The sequence below is a fragment of the Corythoichthys intestinalis genome, chromosome 8 (genome assembly GCF_030265065.1).
Source record: "Corythoichthys intestinalis isolate RoL2023-P3 chromosome 8, ASM3026506v1, whole genome shotgun sequence".
Classification (NCBI taxonomy): Eukaryota; Metazoa; Chordata; class Actinopteri; order Syngnathiformes; family Syngnathidae; genus Corythoichthys; species Corythoichthys intestinalis.
The window spans coordinates 18,846,142-18,864,790 of NC_080402.1; the positions used below are offsets into that span (position 1 = coordinate 18,846,142).

The following is an 18,649-nucleotide window of genomic DNA, read 5'->3' on the forward strand; positions in this document are numbered from 1 at the left end:
GAAAAAAAAATCATTTGAAAAATATATAGATATATATATATATTTTTTTTTTTTTGCTTAATGCTGAAATTTATATGCAAAGCAAATGACCGTCTAAGTTGCTAGTCACATGAGCCGTTCGAAAAATAATTTTGACGCATTATGAAAAATATATTTTTTGTTCATTTCATTCATTTTTGTTGCAGTTTTATTGCTTTACAACTTTTATATATAGGAAAGTCAATTAAATGCAGTGACACTTTTCGGCCACCAGAGGGGGCCTGGCCCCCCTTAAAATCCGCTAATGCTTGAGCTAAACCAAACCAGAGGTGGGTAGAGTAGCCCAAAAATGTACTCAAGTAAGAGTAGCGTTACTTCAAAATAATATTACTCGAGTAAATGTAGTCATCCAATAAATGTACTCAAGTACAAGTAAAAAAGTATTTGGTGAAAAAAAAAATACTTAAATGAGTAACAATGTGAGTAACTGCTTACATTTTTGTTTCTTAAACAATGGTATTTTTTTCTCAGCACAAAGTTATCTATATGTACTGTTGTTACAATGATACTGTACAATAACCTATTACATAACCACATTAAGCTAAAGGGGGGGGGGGGGATTTGAATTTCGGTGAGAGAAAAAAAAAGGCAGAAATGAAGCATTATTCGTCCAAAGAGCATGAGTGCCCTCTAGTGAAGAAAATAGTTTCTAGTTTGAATAGTGAATACTGTAGTTCCTTCATGGTTACTAATGAAAGTAAAAGGATCATATCGTGGTCAACTGGTGTCAATATATGGCGGAAAACACTCAGGTGACTTGAAATTCCGCTTTGAGACCCCCAATTTAGCCAACTTTCAAAATTGTACGATATGCATGTATGATACATCATTGGAAAGCTTAAAATCTCAATTTTCTGGGGGAAGAAACTTTTTGAACAGGAGGGCATTTAAAAAAATAAATAAAAATAATTTAAACAGCAAAACCCTATCTGGAGGTGAGAGCACGCGAGAACAGAATTACAGACGCCATGACTTTAACGAGATATTATCGCGTACTTAACCTTGTTTCAATCTGTAAATGGCCACAGCTGGATTTTTGGGGGGATTTTATGGGTGAAACATGGTAATATAACAAGGGTCGCGATGCAGAAATCGTAGACATCAAGGAGTGGTCGAGAGTTTCTTTTTCATATGCAGTATTTACCCTTTTAAACGTTGTATTTCAATTTTTCTTTGTTTGGGTCGATTATTTATCATCTAACATTTTGGAGAAAATGCGACAGTAACAAAAAAATACAATTAAGCGATAGTTATGAGGTAGATATCCGTGACGTTTTTACAGACACCATTTTTTTCCCTTGTGACGTAATTTGTTTAAAAGTTTAAAATATGTGAGTGAATACTTTTTTAAAGTCATTTTTTTAAACGATATATTAGACATCACTTAATGATTCTAAGCTAAAAATGACATTTTGAATAATAAATATAATTAATTACCTTCGTTTTATGGCTGGGTTGAAACGAAAGCGGTTGCGCAACGTCTGTAAATGGGGGTTTCCAGGGTAAAACGGACAAATTAAAAAAAGTTTGGGGGCTTAATGCGCCATGAATCTGCAATGGCAGCATGTAGACATATTGTTCTATCAAACACCACAGTTGTTTTTGCTTAAAATAAAGCAGTTTCTTTTAAAGATGAGTGCAAGAGCAGAACCTGCTTTTTCAGTCTTGTCTGTGTATCCTTCATATATACAGTATATACATATAAATATACATCTATATATATATACACATATGTATATACATACATACAGTGTGCTAAAAAAGTGAGTACACCCCTCGCATTTCTGCAGATATTTAAGTATATTTTTTCATGGGCCAACACTGACCAAATTGACCCTCTGACACAATGAAAAGGAGTCTGTGTGCAGCTTATATAATAGATTTATTTTCCCCTCAAAACAACTCAAAATATAGCCATTAATATCTAAACCCCTGGCAACAAAAGTGAGTACACCCCTTAGAAACTGCATACATCTCTAAATGTCCAAATTGAGTACTGCTCGTTATTTTCTCTCCAAAATGTCATGTGGCTCGTTACAGGAGTGCTATCAGCATTGCGGCAGAGTTTGAAGAGGTGGGGGTGGGAGGGGGTCAGCCGGTTAGTGCGCAGACCATACGCCGCACTCTGCATCAAATTGGTGTGCATAGCTTCACCCCAAGAGGAAGCCTCTTCTGAAGACGGTACACAAGAAAGCCCGCCTGTCTGGTCAGACCAAAGGACATGGTTCCAGTAATCCATGTGCTTTGTTGACATGTCTTCAGCAAACTGTTTGTGGGGCTTTCTTGTGTACCGTCTTCAGAACAGGCTTCCTCCTGGGGTATGCACACCAATTTGATGTAGAGTGTGGCGTATGGTCTGAGCACTAACAGGCTGACCCCCCACCTCTTCAAAGTCTGCAGCAATGCTGACAGCACTCCTGTAACGAGTCACATGACATTTTGGAGGGAAAATGACAAGCAGTACTCAATTTGGACATTTAGGGATGTAGGTAGTCTCTAAGGAGTGTACTCACTTTTGTTGCCTGGGGTTTAGCAAAAGTCTCCAGTGTTTTCTCTCAAACCGTTTCCTACGGCTTTTTGAAGTGTGTTTGTGGTCATTGTCCTGCTGGAAGACCCATGACCACTGAGGGAGACCCAGCTTTCTCACACTGGACCCAACATTATGCTGTAAAATTTGTTGGTAGTCTTCAGACTTCATAATGCCATGCACACAGTCAAGCAGTCTAGTGCCAGAGGGAGCAAAGCAACCCCAAAACATCAGGGAACCTCCAACATGTTTGACTGTGGGGACAGTGTTCTTTTGTTTGAAGGCCTCATTTTTTTTCTCATGTAAACTCTATTTTGATGCCTTTTCCCAAAAGCTTTACTTGGATGTGCTATCGGCCCATTTTTGGAGTTTTGTGTAAAATGAGAATGATTTTTTTCTTTCCATTCTCATTTGTTTTTTCATTGCAAGCAAAATAAATGAAAATATTACGACCAAAGCATTTATAATTGCAATCATTTTCTGGGAGAAATTGAGCATTATCTGACAGAATTGCAGGGATGCCAATACCTTTGGCCAGCAGTGTATATACTGTATTGACTTTTAGTGTGACGCATTGTTTTTGTTTTTCCAGTTATATTGTATTTTCCAACCTTTCATCATGGACTATATTTTGCTTTGTTGTAAAGCACTTTGAGGACCTCTCAGGTTTTTGTAAATTACTATACAAATAAATTAGATCGCTTGTTTGAATGACACAGTAGCAGCAGAGTTTTCAGACGACGGAGTTAAACACCCTTGCTGACGGTCCAGTCGCCAGTGCACTTTTTTTGAAGATATTAGGAGTGTGGCTAAGATTGAATATATACAAATTTTAAACAAGTTGTTTTCCCATAAATCTAAGTGTGACCCATTTTATGAAGTTCACAATATCAAAACTTAAGAATTTGAGTTATGTCTACTTAAAATCTTTAGTTAGTATGACTAATGGGAAGTTGTTTAAGTGTCCTAAAAAGGCAGCAATTGGAAGGTAATTATTTTGCAGTAAAAAACAAAGAACTGTTTCACTACTAAATTACATAACACAATGTCAGCCCTCAAGTGGACTTACTACCAGCACATTGTACAGTACATGAAACAGACTGATAATTGGGAACAAAGACAGGTCGGGCAGGTACGCACATGAACATATAAGGGCCATTTTAGGCCGCCAATGGGTGTGTCCAAACAAACTTGCACTCAGGCATTTATTGACATTTTTCTCTCTTTACAGGGTCAGCACATTTTAGCTAACGTGAATACTGTGCAGCTGCAAAGTCACCTCGCGCATTGTGTAGCTTAAAAAAAAGTAACACATTTTAGCAACACGTCATTGAAAAAGTTGAAGTTTTTGAGCTTGTCAAGTAAATGCACCGCAGCTCTGCATCTCATTTCAAGCACAGTCAACGCTGACGTGTTGTAACAGCATTGTTCCCGTTTTACTACCTCACACTGCTCGTACTGGCCTGAAAAGTGCAAACATTTACGTTGTAAAACAGGAATTAAAGGAATTCGACTATATGAATAGAAAAAGTTAAAATATCAAAATCGAAAAAAAAATATAACAAACGTCCTTGGGCATCCAATTTTTAAGGCCAACAGGTGGAAAGTGTTTTTATCACCAAACTCTTTAAAGAACATCCTTGTTTCTTCTCTGGTTGCATCAAAAAAGTCAAAAATTGACCAAAAACATCAACGAGGCAACACAAAACTCGTGCCATTCAAATGATAGAGCTGATTCAGTCAATCAGTCCATGTAGTCGAAGTCCTCGGGGATCCCGAAGGCTCTGTCGATTTGGCTGTTGTCGAAAGCAAACTTTTTCTTGGTCCATGACTTCATGGCGAAAACGTTGTCTGGAAACAAACAAACGTCACAGTGAATGTGCGTGTTGTTACTGGCATAGCTAGTCAAGGTTATTTTTAATTTTTCATTTTTAATGTTCCTGGAAGTGCAGAATGGTAAAATAGTCCAGGGAAGGAATGTAGCACAAACTGGTTGGGCTTTGGTATACAGTAAGTGTGACCTCCGTATGTGAATTCCGATTTGTTTTATGTTTCAACTTCTAAAGCAGGGGTATGTCGAACTCATTTTTGTATTTGGCAATATATTGCATACTTTTTATTAAGGGTGTAACGGTACATGTATTTGTATTGAACCGTTTCGGAGCGTGGCGCTCGGTTCGGAACGGAGGCGTACCGAACGAGTTTCTGTTGTATTGTAACCCTTACTTTTCGAGGCTGTGAGTCGATCGGGTTACAGTTTCTTTGTGTAGATTATATTTACTCCGTCTTCTCTACTATAATGAGGACCAACACGGTAGGAAAGTATAACCCAAAAAACGTCAACGGTGCGACGACGTGGCCGCCACGAGAACGCAGTGAAACGCGGGCGTTAAAGTCAATCAGCCAATGCGCACCAGTCGCAGTGCGGCCGCGTGTTAGACGCGTCGCAAAAATGGCTCAACACGACGCACGCGAAAAGAACGGCAGAGTTTATTAATTGATGAGAGACGCGACCCTCCTGCGTCAATACTACTACCTGGAGCTAGGATCCGGCAGACTGGAAGTCACTCGTGTAAAAATACGGTGGATCCGGTCGATTTTCAAATCAAACTAATATGCAATCGTAACCCACTTTGAGTCCATCAGATCTCTTGAGTGGTAGACTTGTTGACTTGTCTTTGTTGATTTACTGCTGTCTTCTCTGCTATAATAATAAACAACACGGCCCCGCGTTCAATACAAAACCCTCCTACCACAAAAAAAGAAGTAGGAACTCATATTCACATAGGAACTAAAGTTATACATACAGTGCCTTGCAAAAGTATTCGGCCCCCTTGAACCTTGCAACCTTTCGCCACATTTCAGGCTTCAAACATAAAGATATAAAATTTTAATTTTTTTGTCAAGAATCAACAACAAGTGGGACACAATTGTGAAGTGGAACAAAATTTATTGGATAATTTAAACTTTTTTAACAAATAAAAAACTGAAAAGTGGGGCGTGCAATATTATTCGGCCCCCTTGCGTTAATACTTTGTAGCGCCACCTTTTGCTCCAATTACAGCTGCAAGTCGCTTGGGGTATGTTTTCTATCAGTTTTGCACATTTGTGAACAGCAGTCTTCAGCTCTTTCCACAGATTCTCGATTGGATTCAGGTCTGGACTTTGACTTGGCCATTCTAACACCTGGATACGTTTATTTTTGAACCATTCCATTGTAGATTTGGCTTTATGTTTTGGATCATTGTCCTGTTGGAAGATAAATCTCCGTCCCAGTTCTTGTGCAGATACCAACAGGTTTTCTTCCAGAATGTTCCTGTATTTGGCTGCATCCATCTTCCCGTCAATTTTAACCATCTTCCCTGTCCCTGCTGAAGAAAAGCAGGCCCAAACCATGATGCTGCCACCGCCGTGTTTGACAGTGAGGATGGTGTGTTCAGGGTGATGAGCTGTGTTGCTTTTACGCCAAACATATCGTTTTGCATTGTGGCCAAAAGTTCAATTTTGGTTTCATCTGACCAGAGCACCTTCTTCCACATGTTTGGTGTGTCTCCCAGGTGGCTTGTGGCATATCTTTGAGAAATGGCTTTCTTCTTGCCACTCTTCCATAAAGGCCAGATTTGTGCAGTGTACGACTGATTGTTGTCCTATGGACAGACTCTCCCACCTCAGCTGTAGATCTCTGCAGTTCATCCAGAGTGATCAGGGGCCTCTTGGCTGCATCTCTGATCAGTTTTCTCCTTGTTTGAGAAGAAAGTTTGGAAGGACGGCCGGGTCTTGGTAGATTTGCAGTGGTCTGATGCTCCTTCCATTTCAATATGATGGCTTGCACAGTGCTCCTTGAGATGTTTAAAGCTTGGGAAATCTTTTTGTATCCAAATCCGGCTTTAAACTTCTCCACAACAGTATCTCAGACCTGCCTGGTGTGTTCCTTGGTTTTCATAATGCTCTCTGCACTTTAAACAGAACCCTGAGACTGTCACAGACCAGGTGCATTTATACGGAGACTTGATTACACACAGGTGGATTCTATTTATCATCATCGGTCATTTAGGACAACATTGGATCATTCAGAGACCCTCACTGAACTTCTGGAGCACAAAGAGGGAGGCTAATAGAGAAACAGGATGCTGTGATTATTACTTATAATTTCATGAAATTGCACTGTTTTGCCTTAGAGAGGTTTAAAAAAGTTTATTCACTTCATTCAGAGTTTATTATTATGAATCTGTTTTTACTTTCTTACATTTGGGCTAGTATTATACATGTTTTAAAATCAATAATCGATTTATAATCGAATCGGAGCCTCTGAATCGTAATCGAATCGTTATGTGCCCAAAGATTCCCACCTCTTGTAGATAGAAATACTGTAGTTGGGCCTAGACATAATTGTTTCCTTAATAGTGGAATCCTGTTCACGTTGCATGATAAACAGTCATTGTGCCAGAAACCAAATAAAAGTATTCCAGTTTTGCTTAACAGTATATTTTAAAATTATATATTAGGGCTGCAGCTATCGAATATTTTAGTAATCGAGTAATCGACTGAAAATTCTATCGATTAATCGAGTAATCGGATAAAACAAATATATTTTTAGGTGAAGGGCAATTATAAATATACATGAGAAAACAAGACATTTCATCTAATCTTGAACCATTTTCAGTCAATCAATGTCTTTATTTTCGATGTATATTGTTGAAAACAGCCAACAATTGCATCTCAGATGTAGCTAGAATAAAAAAAAAAAAAGACTAATTCACTGCTTTCACTCAAAAAACTTTTATATCTTATTTAAAAAAAAATATATATATATATATATATATATATATATATATATATATGTGTGTGTGTGTGTATATTACCTAAAAATGCCGTTACGCTTGATAACACACATCACTTAAAAGTTAGGATTTTTTCCCACGTGTTTCAATTGAATTTCTCTTTGTGTCAAGCCATTTTTAAGTTCTAGTTAAGTTTTAAGTTAGTCTAAACTGTAAGTCCTGATAGGATTTTGAGTTTTTGCAGTGTTCAAAATAAATGTATGATACAGGCTGTACTGGAGCACATTAGGGACCAGTGCTACTTGGTGTTTTATCCAGCAATGACTACTGAGCTAAAATTGATAGTTAGCATGATAAAGTTTTTATTTTACACCTTCATCACTCCACAATGCTATGTTATGTTAAAGCCTGTATGTAAGACACGTTAGCCACGCATCGACAGTGGTCATAATTAATTGAAACCTAGCCCTCCGCAGGGCTAACTTTACGTGAGCTAGTAGTGACAGTAACGTTAATCTTATTAGCGCTTAGCGCTCTTTACTAGCGCTTAGCGCTCTACTGCTTTAAGATGGCGGCTGTTTAATAACGCTGCCCAGACGCGGCCGAGTCTGTCATTGCCCATCTAGTTCAACATACATGTGATCTTTATGAGACGCATGAGACGCTAGCTGTTATCAACGTAGCATCGTGCGGGCTAGTATTTGGCAACGTCGGTGTCGTTTGTGGCGGCTGTCAGCTGCAGTAAGTTTTTTTTTCTTTCCCTTCTTCCTCTCCGCACGTGACAGCGCGTTGTCCCGCATTAAAAGTAGTCCGAGCAAAACGTGATTCTTAGAGCTGTCAAAATAAACGATTACTCGAGGTGAATAAAATTACTCGGATCAGTTTTTAAACTCGAGTTACTCGAGTTGCTCGAGTACTCGTTTCAGCTCTATTATATATACATTCCCTGACAAAAGTCTTGTCGCTTATCCATTTTGTAGAAACAATTGCTAATAACCTGACTTTTAATTTTTCAATTGGTTTCAGAAACTGCTCATGTGAAAGCTAAGACCCTCCCAAATGATGTTGAATGTACAAAAATATATTTGTTTCACTGAAAAAAGATTTATCATAAAATGACTACGTAAAGGTCCAATTTTGGCAAGACAAAATTTTGTCGCCTACAGAAAGTAGTGTGTGAAAATTGAACAAAAAATGTACTTCAAATACAAAAATATGTTACATAACGTAGGCGAATCAAGTAGTGGTGCTGTGAGATCCAAATTTAATATTTTGTATGACTTCCATGGGCTTCGGCAAGGATTCATCCAATTTATTGATCATCAGGAACATCAAAGAAAGCAGTCTTGCATGCCTCCCAGAGTTCATCAACATTCTTGCGTTTCATCTTCCATGCTTCCTCCTTCATCCAACCCCAGACATGCTCAATGACGTTCATGTCTGGTGACTGGGCTGGCCAGTCTTGGAGGATCTTAATTTTCATTGCCTTGAGGAACTTTGAAGTAGAGATTGAAGTATGCGATGGAGCACCATCCCGCTGCAGAATTTGTCCCTTTTTAGGGTTAGGAATGTAAGAGGCAGCTAAGATTTGTTGATATTTCAGACTTTATCTCTCAGGGTGCAGACAATTAAAAAAAATGTGTGGCATTTGCCAAGGCCCACAGCCTGTCAAAAGGATGGACGCTGGAAAAATGGCAAAAGGTGGATTTTTCAGATGAATCTTGCATTGAATTACACCACAGTCGCCTCAAATATTGCAGGAGACCTACTGGAGCCCGCATGGATCTGAGATTCACTCAGAAAACAGTGATGTTTGGTGGTTAAATCATTGCCACTGGTTACATCCAGTATTGGGGTGTGCGAGAGATCTGCAGGGTGGAAGGCAGCATAAATAGTCTGAAATATCAACAAATCTTAGCTGCCTCTTAGATTCATAACCATAAAAAGGGACAAATTCTGCAGCAGGATGGTGCTCCATCGCATACTTCAATCTCTACCTCAAAGTTCCTCAAGGCAAAGAAGATGAAGATCCTCCAGGACTGGCCAGCCAAGTCACCAGACATGAACATCACTGAGCATGTCTGGGGTAGGATGAAAGAGGAAGCATGGAAGACGAAACCCAAGAATGTTGATGAACTCTGGGAGGCATGCAAGACTGCTTTCTTTGATGTTCCTGATGACTTCATCAATAAATTGTATGCATCCTTGCAGAAGCCCATGGAAGTCATACAAAATATTAAATTTGGATCTCACAGCACCACTACTTAATTCGCTGATTTTATGTAACATACTTTTGTATTTGAAGTACATTTTTTGTTCAACTTTCACACTACTTTCTGTAGGGGACAAAACATTTTTGTCTTGCCAAAATTTGACCTTTATGTCTTCATTAAATGATAAGTGAAACAAATATATTTTTGTACATTCAACATCATTTGGGAGGGTCTTAGCTTTCATATGAGCCGTTTCTGAAACCAATTGAATAATTGAAAGTCCAGTGACTAGCAATTGTTTCTAAAAAATGGATTAGCGACAAGACTTTTGTCAGGGACTGTATATATGTATGTATGCATCATTCAATTCAATGAACCACTGTCCACATTTTCATCATTTTTTTCCACTTCCTGTTTTGCTTTTGTTCACTTCCACATTGTGTTCTGTCAAGCTCGGTCAACCAGTAGCATTTTGACCAAATTAGTCAACGGTCACTGCGGTCACAATTCGGAGTTAACAATAGGATGCAAAAAGAGAACCTCCCTGCCACAATTGTTTCAAAATGAGCATTTGTGATCCCTTACAATTAATTGCAAGCAGGGCATGCATGATAACTAACAAAAATACTATAAGCCTGTGATGAGACCCTCGACGGGCAGACAGAATGGGCACAAAAAAAACCTCACCTGTCCACCTGGAAACAGCTATTTTGGCAACAACATTTGATTTTTCTGCAAAAAATTAGAGAAAAATAGAGAGCAATATGATTAGAAAATGACTCATGATGATGAAGCAACAAGACCGACATGAAACATCGTAATCAACAAATAAGCAAAGCGAATAAACAGAAAACCAAGCTTTTCTCATCCTTCTGCTATGAATTGGAATGAGTTTAATACTAGAAGACGTCCAAGCCATTTGAAGTGGGAGGGTGGCAGCGAATCATCCCTCCCACTTCAAACTGCTTGAACGTCTATGGCCGTCAGTGGCAGACAATGCCAGGCAATGAGTTAATTTTGGAGCATCTCATGTCATTTCCTGTTGATTGAGGTCACTTCCTTTTCCTTTTGGGCCATTTCCAGGTCACTTCCAGTGAATTTTAGGTTACTGAGCAGGAAGTTATACGAGAATAAGGCAGCGCTACAGTGGCTTAAAGACTAGAAGCACATTCGACATATTTACCTAAAATAAATGCTAACAGCCCGGTTCTTTGCTCCTTTAAATAGAATCGAGACTGTTTTACGTCCATATCTATAAGGAATTGAGGGATTTACAAGATTTTTAAACGTAAAATGCTCTTTGTGTTTCCACTAGGTCAGCTTTGACGGATATAGGCCCCCTATTGATCGGCCCTCCGGCCCATGTCCCATCAATATCATTATGAAGTCTATGTGTTGACTTTTGTTTTGTGATGCACACTTTTATTTGGGCGTAGAGCAGGTTGCACTTCCGCACACGAGAGCATTTACACACCGCCCAGCCCACACAGCACATATGAGGTAGAGCGCATTCGAGAGGTGACAGCCTGCGCGCACATTTGTTGCTTGTGAAGCATACAGAGGAGACGACTGTATACAACTCCTTTTATTAGTGCTTATTGTGTGTTTTCAACTGTGCTCGAATACCTGGGGTGAGTTTATGTGATTGTTTTTGATGATGTGCAGACGCTAACTGATACATGCTAATCGTTTGTTATTGCTGAATCAGCAGCTACTTGGAAACGCAAATTTCATTTGCTGTTATTCAGGATGAGACTGATTTAATTTCATTTTATTTTAGTGTTGATGTCACAAGCAGCTGAATAAAGTCAGCAAACCAAACGGACGTCTGACATCGACATTTCGGAGCTTAGCTCGCTGTCCAGCTAGGACTTGGCTCAGTCATCTTGGCGAGGACAGTACAACGGCGTATAGACCCTACTCACCTACGTCACAAAATGACGTGTCGCTGTATCCGGCCGCCATATTGTCTGTATTTTTTAGACTTATTCTCATTGTTTTCAATTAGTCGTGCAAGTTATAGAGCAATTCATGGAAGCCCCGGTGTTATCTGACGCTGTAAACTCATTGGATGCGTTGCATAAAAGGCGGTATGTGGAAAAGCTTCAGTTTATCCATTCGCCAGATCCATATTTGATGCCTAAATAGATGTTTTTCGACCCGCTGTCTTCGCCGTCTTTGCCTGACATCTGCTAGCTACCCTGATATTTACAACTATCTTGTCCACACAAAATCAGCCTATTCTCACGAAAGTTTGAAAAACTTTAAGAGCTTGGAGGCTTATAAATACTCCGTTGCTGGTTGGGTGAAACAGGTCCTCGTCCACGAAAATTCGGCAGGAATCTATCGTGTGCTCGGGAAGGTGAGTTACGAAATTTTCAATTCAAAATCTTTTGTTCTTGCTAACATCCACTATCAAGTCTAATGTATTTCATGTCATTTGTCAATGGAGCTAGGGCTTTTAATGTTTATATGGTTTAGCGATAGCACTCTCACTACATACATATATAATACGTAATAAATACGAAGTGCAATAGCATTACTCCAGATTGTCCCTAGTTGAATTTATTTTTTGGCTTTTGACCTCAATAGTGAAATTGTAAATTAATTGTATGACAACTGTCTGATTATCCCCTTATAATTATATATTTTCAGGTAGTTCATTCACAACGTCTGAGTGTATGTTGTCGGCGATTAGCCTAGCAATGATCTTAATTGTGGTTGTCAGCCCAAAACCCTCTAAATATATATTAAATGCATCTTACCAGATATAAAATGACTACTACATAATCTGTGGTAGTCGTTTGGAGCCCAGTTTTCTCGTCGAATTGCAGCAGTCAATCTCAGTCTCCTCTCCGGGTCTCTCGGAATACGGTAAAACTTCAAGTCTCTCCGTCTATCTTCTCTGTTTTTGCAACCGACCGCCACACACGACTTCACCATTTTGATTATTAATGTTAACGAGCAGAAAAACACGCCATAATAGGAGGAATTTACGAAGCGCTAATGCATTAACATGACGAATATACGGACAACATGGCGCGGGGGCATGGCTGTGACGTCACGTGAGTAGGGTCTATAATACATGTTTTTGGATAGTTTCTTTTTTTTAGATGTATTTAAAGGGTTAATTCTGACTAACGTGGAAATCCGGGTTACTTCGCCAGCACAGGAACGAAACTTGTTCGTAGACCGGGGACTACCAAAATCGATTCTTGGTGGTAGATAGACATGTGCCGATTACCTGTTTTAAGGTACACTGTGGTATGAAAACGTCAAGGTTTCAAAACCTCAAAAATTTTCTGTCATACCGTCCCTAAGGTATTAGCTCTTTTTTATGTCCCAAAATTGCATGGAGAAATCCCTCGCTAGCAGCTGTAAGGCTCGACCCTCCCCCACCGATTGTTGCTCAGTGTCAGTAGGTCAGCTGTGCTAAGCTATGGCTGGAGATGGTGAAACTCCTGAACTTTTTCCCCCATCGAAGAAAACGAAATCGCCGGTATGGGAATACTTCGGCTACAGAAAAGTTACAGACGGCCACGGCTTTGAAGAGGAGGGCCAATCGACATGTAAAACATTATGGTTGTTCCGATCATGTTTTTTTGCTCCCGATCCGATCCCGATCGTTTTAGTTTGAGTATTTGCCGATCCCGATATTTTACCGATCCTATTGCTTTTTTTTTTGCTTCCGATTCAATTCCAATCATTCCCGATAACTTTTCCCAATCATATACGTTTTGGCAATGCATTAAGAAAAAAATGAATAAAACTCGGACGAATATATACATTCAACATACAGTACAGAAGTACTGTATTTGTTTATTATGACAATAAATCCTCAAGATGGAATTTACATTATTAACATTCTTTCTGTGAGAGGAATCCACCGATAGAAAGACTTGTAATTCTCGAAGGATAAATGTGACTTTGTATATTGTGACTAAATATTGCCATCTAGTGTATTTGTTGAGCTTTCAGTAAATGATACTGTAGCCATTTAACTGTTCTGGCCAAATGCATGATGGGAAGTGCAACCATGACTGTGCGTACTGGTACCAATTGATATATCTTCTCTGCGTTAGGAAATAACATAGGGTGTTAAGAAAAAGATCAATTACTGCCTTTCTTCCCCACATTGCTTCCCACGATATTTCTAATTGTAGGGAGAGGGATTGTAAGGTTTTAGCCAATTAAAAAAAGGCTCCAAAGGCTGCCAAAATTCACTCCTCATTTTACGCTGCCTTTTAGCTCTATATATAGGTAAAACGCCATTACAGATTGAACGCAACAATTCGTGAGTGGGTCGTGCAGCGCATGCGTTAATTGCGTTAAATATTTTAACGTGATAAATTTTAAAAAATAATAATTACCGTCGTTAACGGGATAAATTTGATAACCCTACCTTAAGCCTAAACTAAAGACACTGGATGAGTGTAACATGTCTGTAACGTTAAATACAATTAGAAAACGATTTAATCGAAAAATATATATATATGAAAAAAAGGCATGTCCGATATTTTTTTGCCGATTCCGATACTTTGAAAATGACGTGATCGGACCCGATCGATCGGGACATCTCTATAAAACATGTTTGCGAATGGTGGCTGCAGAGGAGGCAATACCTCTAACATGATTTCGCATTCATACAAAATTAAAGGTTAGTAAACACTAGAGGTGGGAATCTTTGGGTACCTAACGATTCGATTACGATTACGATTCAGAGGCTCCGATTCGATTATAAATCGATTATTGATGTCACCCAAACCCCCCCTTTTAATGTTTTGTACATTAGTTCCAAAATAATTTTAAAATCCTATTCGGCTAAACCAAACTAATATTTAAGTATCAAGTTAGCAGTTAAAAACATTAAATAAAATACTAAAGTCCCCATTCTGCATCAGTAACTTTAAACTACATTCAATTAATTTAATGATGTGAATCAACCGTTAAAGTTCATAAAATTGCTCCCATTATTCCATAATTTCCCTTCTGTCTACTTACAATATGTCGAAGTTTTAAAACTGTTACATTACTTAAAGACAGATTCAAGTCAAGATTTTGCTGATTTAGGAGTATTTCAGATAAAAAGTTAATTAGGTTCGCTAAAACAGAGCCTTAAGTCTACTGCTTTAAGATGGCAGCTGTTTACAACGCGGCAACTACTAAACGGCAAGCCTGTCGTTTCGCATCTAGTTCTTTTTATATGTTCTAACACCGCAGTCGTCTGTCATTTAGCATCTAGTTCTGCATATATGTGATATCTACTATAGCCGTATGTGGCCGTATGTTTGTAGCAACTAGCAACTGGGCGTTGTTTGAACCAGCTGTTGGCCGCAGTCAGGTATTTTTGTTTTTTTTAATCTAGCGGCATGAGTTGAACATGATATTTGCTCTCGGTCCGTTCCTCATTGCATCCTGAAGACCGCGCTGACTGTGTTTTAGTTCTGCTTTATCTGGTATAATTCAATTCAACAGCTACGAGAGTTAACTCTAGCGTGTTTAGTGTGTCTAGCGGTAGTAAAACGTGGTGTGTGTATAATGTAAACATGATACGAGTCATACACAGGTGCTTTTTATGGAAAATAATTCATTTATTTTTGTTCTGATGGTAATAATATTAAGCCGTGGTTGTGGGTTTAGGCCCCCGTAAAGGACTGCATTTATTTTATTTTATAAATAATTAGAGCTGGGAATCTTTGGGCACCTAACGATTCGATTACGATTACGATTCAGATGGTCCGATTCGATTCTAAAACAATTATTGATGCACCCCCCCCCCCTTTTTTTTTTTTTTTTTTAAATATTTTGTACATTTGTTCCAAAATTGTTCAAAAATACTCTCAGGCTAAACCAAACTACTATTTCAGTATCAAGTTAACATATAGCAGTAAACAAATATACAAAAATAACAGTAAATAAAAAACTCCAGTCCCCATTCTGTATCAGCAGCTTTAAACTACATTCAATTAATTTAATGTTGTGAATCAACCGTTAAAGTTGTTAAAATTGCTCCCGTTAATCCATAATTCCCTTTTGTCAACTTTCGACATGTGAAAGTTTTAAAACTATTTTAAAGATAGATTCAAGTCAATATTTTACCGATTTAGGAGTATTTTAGATAAAAAGTTAATTAGGTTTGCTTGGAAGGTTCGCTACAACAGCCTTGCAGAGAAGTGTATTGCTTTAAGATGGCGGCCGTTTACTACGTTTGCATCTAGCTTTTTGTAGATGTGCTGCAAACGCTACCGCTACCGTAGTGCATCTAGTCTTATATAAATGATATCTACCGTAACATTATGTGGATGACGTACTTTTGTAGCAGCTTCAGGTATGTTGTTGTGTTTTTTTATCTCGTGGCATGAGTTGAGCTAGAGCCGTGAGTTGAGCATTGGCATTACCCGAGGGGCCGGGTAATGAGAAGCATGATGTTTAGCTACTCTCGCTCCGTTGCTCATTGACCGCGCGGCGCGCTGAGTGTGTTGTACTTCCGCTTTACTTGGCATATTTCAATAATCGGAATTTGGATGTTTGTGAATCGTTCTCGAATCTTCCACAGCCGAATCGCGAATAATCTAAGAATCGGAAATTTTGCACACCTCTATAAATAATTTTTTTTTTTTTTCAAAATACAAAATATTCTAACATTATACTTATGTTCCAATTTGCCAATATGTTTTGAAAAATAAAAATCCTGTTCAATGGAAAAAAGTTTTCTTTGTAAAACCCAGATATCTCAAAGTAACACATTTTAGAGCTGTAATTGCAATACCGTGACACCGTCAAACCGTGATATTTTGGCTTAAGGTCATCATACCGTCAGAATAATATGCTTAGTGTTAGCATATCGATAACCTTTCGGGCTAAAAAATATCGTGCTATATCACCTTTTCGATATATTGTCATACCCATAATCCTGACTAAAACAAAGATATTTTACGCAAGTCCTATAAAGTGATGCCTTGAATTAAGAGTGTGTCAGTTTAGGAGTTTTACAAATGAATTCATTTTTTTCTTTATGTTGGCAGCCCAAATTTGAGATACTAAACAAGCAAACTTTGAATGCGCTGTCACATGAGTGAATTGAGCAGAAGTAAAAAAGGAAAAAAAATCGTAATGTAATGCTATCACATGTGTGCAACTTTCCATGTTTGTCTGCTTATGACAACACAAAATGTTATGTCATGCTTAAAATTATACTAAATGATTGGTTGTGTGAAGCATTGTCAATAATATCTGCTCATATGCTAAAAATTCAAGGTTCAATGATAGAGAGCGTCTTGGTGACTGAGTTTCGCTATCACTGATGTTGATGTACTGAACTTCCTCAATCGCTGAATTGCAACATCGGTAAATCTATTTTAGCTCACTTTCTCTGATAGTTTGAGGAAATGGGACATTCTTACAGTCAGTCAGTCTGTCAAGAGTGCAAGGTGTACACTTTGATGCCAGGCCCGTCACCAGACGTTGGTCTTAACGAGGCATATACTAAAATGTATTGGTTTGGGACACGATAATTATTACCTTATTCCTATATTTTGAATAAGCCTACAAGTACACTCCATTTACACGGCACATAATCATCACATCTGAGGCAGGCTTGCTATTCCTGATCAGATGCAAAAATATTATATTATTACATTGCTATAAAAATAAAAATAGTAAAACATCAACAGCGGGACTTGAACCCACTCAGTTATTGTACTATATGGTCCCACATACAGAACCATTATCAAAGTCTATTACAAGTTTAACAATTCAAAACTTCTGGCTGAAATGTGTATTAAATTGCACTTATGTTTTTGGGAGGTGATGATTAAGCCTGTCGCGATATGCAATAAGTCAAATCATCGCACGGTAAATAAAAATGAAGGTGGCAATTTTCCCAGCTGCAATTTATCGCCGCGTGTTTACATTTGTGCTTGCGTGTGTTTGCGTGTGCTGCTTGCACTTGGCACGTGTGCGTGTTGATTACATATGAGACTCCTGTTCCTTTCACAAATGTTTTTTGGCCATCAACGCGCAGTAGAATTAAAGTTCAGACATACAAAATAAGGAAACGCATCTATATTAAACATTGTAAAACGTAAGCATTGCTACATAGAGGCTCATATAAAAAAAACAATTTACTAATCAATTTAGCCTGCAATAAAACATTGGCAGTCTTCTCCAAAACGGAAAATTGCAGTTGAAAGGTGACATTTCAAACATGAAAACTCACTGGTTTGAAGCATTTGCAAACGATGCGGGGGGGAAAAAAGGCTAAGCTCAGGTATTTTCTTTTTAAATGAATGTGCAATTGTCCATTGTTTGATGAAACACTCGGGAATATTATTTTGTATTTGCATTTAATGCTCTTTTAAAAGTGCAACCTTATTTGATTTCACCCTTAGTAGATCCCTCCCTCATCTGCAGTTCTAGAAAATGGGTGTGCTTGTTTTGTTTAGTCCTCAGGTTGTGTCAATAGTACTCACTCATCTCTTCAACAACTTGTGGGTCACATTCCTTGTACTTGTCCAACTCAGTCTGGAGCTGAGCTCGCTCTTCTGTCAGAGCCTGAAACTCCTTCAACATGGCACTCCTCTCTTCCTACACACGTGACCAATCAGTATTTCAACTTATTAATATTGTTTACAATCTAAAAAAATTGTTTTCTTACTGTATCATCACGTCCTTCTTTGGCTTTTTCAATGGCATCCTGCAGTGAAGTTTGACGCTTCTTTGCCTCAGACACCTTTGAGTAGACATGCATTACAACCAAGGGCGTAGGTTTGCATAGAGACGGTAGGGACATCACATTACACTATCAACTTTTCAGGATGCTCAAATTGTCCCCACCAACTTTCAAGCAACCTTATTTGCATTATATAATGACTTCAGTAATATAGGTAATTTAGATTGTCTCCCCATATGTTGTAAGGATAGAATTGACCCTACCATTATTAAGTGAATTATTTTCATTATGTTCAGACTTACATTTACGCCTTTTCACTGCTGAGTGTGCCATTCCATTTTTTCCCCTCAAATGCATGTTTGATTGGCTGATGACTTGACCCCGCTCCCTCCCCAAACACACACACACAGCCCCAGCC

The 18,649-nt window shown here is 38.5% G+C and overlaps 1 protein-coding gene across 2 annotated transcripts in view; it reads right to left on the minus strand.

Moving 5' to 3' along the window:
- LOC130920496 (meiotic nuclear division protein 1 homolog) overlaps positions 1 to 18,649 on the minus strand; it is an 80,701-nt gene that overhangs the window by 46,211 nt on the left and 15,841 nt on the right. Inside the window, exons 5-8 of one of the 2 annotated variants that reach the window (XM_057843781.1) lie at positions 18,217 to 18,291; positions 18,032 to 18,146; positions 10,248 to 10,292; positions 3,732 to 4,417 (exon numbers count right to left, since the gene is read on the minus strand). In XM_057843781.1, coding sequence (XP_057699764.1) covers positions 4,311 to 4,417; positions 10,248 to 10,292; positions 18,032 to 18,146; positions 18,217 to 18,291 — 342 coding nt within the window. In that variant the 3' untranslated portion in view covers positions 3,732 to 4,310. Of the gene's footprint in view, positions 1 to 3,731; positions 4,418 to 10,247; positions 10,293 to 18,031; positions 18,147 to 18,216; positions 18,292 to 18,649 lie in introns of those variants that run through there. The other variant, XM_057843782.1, reaches the window with a different exon arrangement.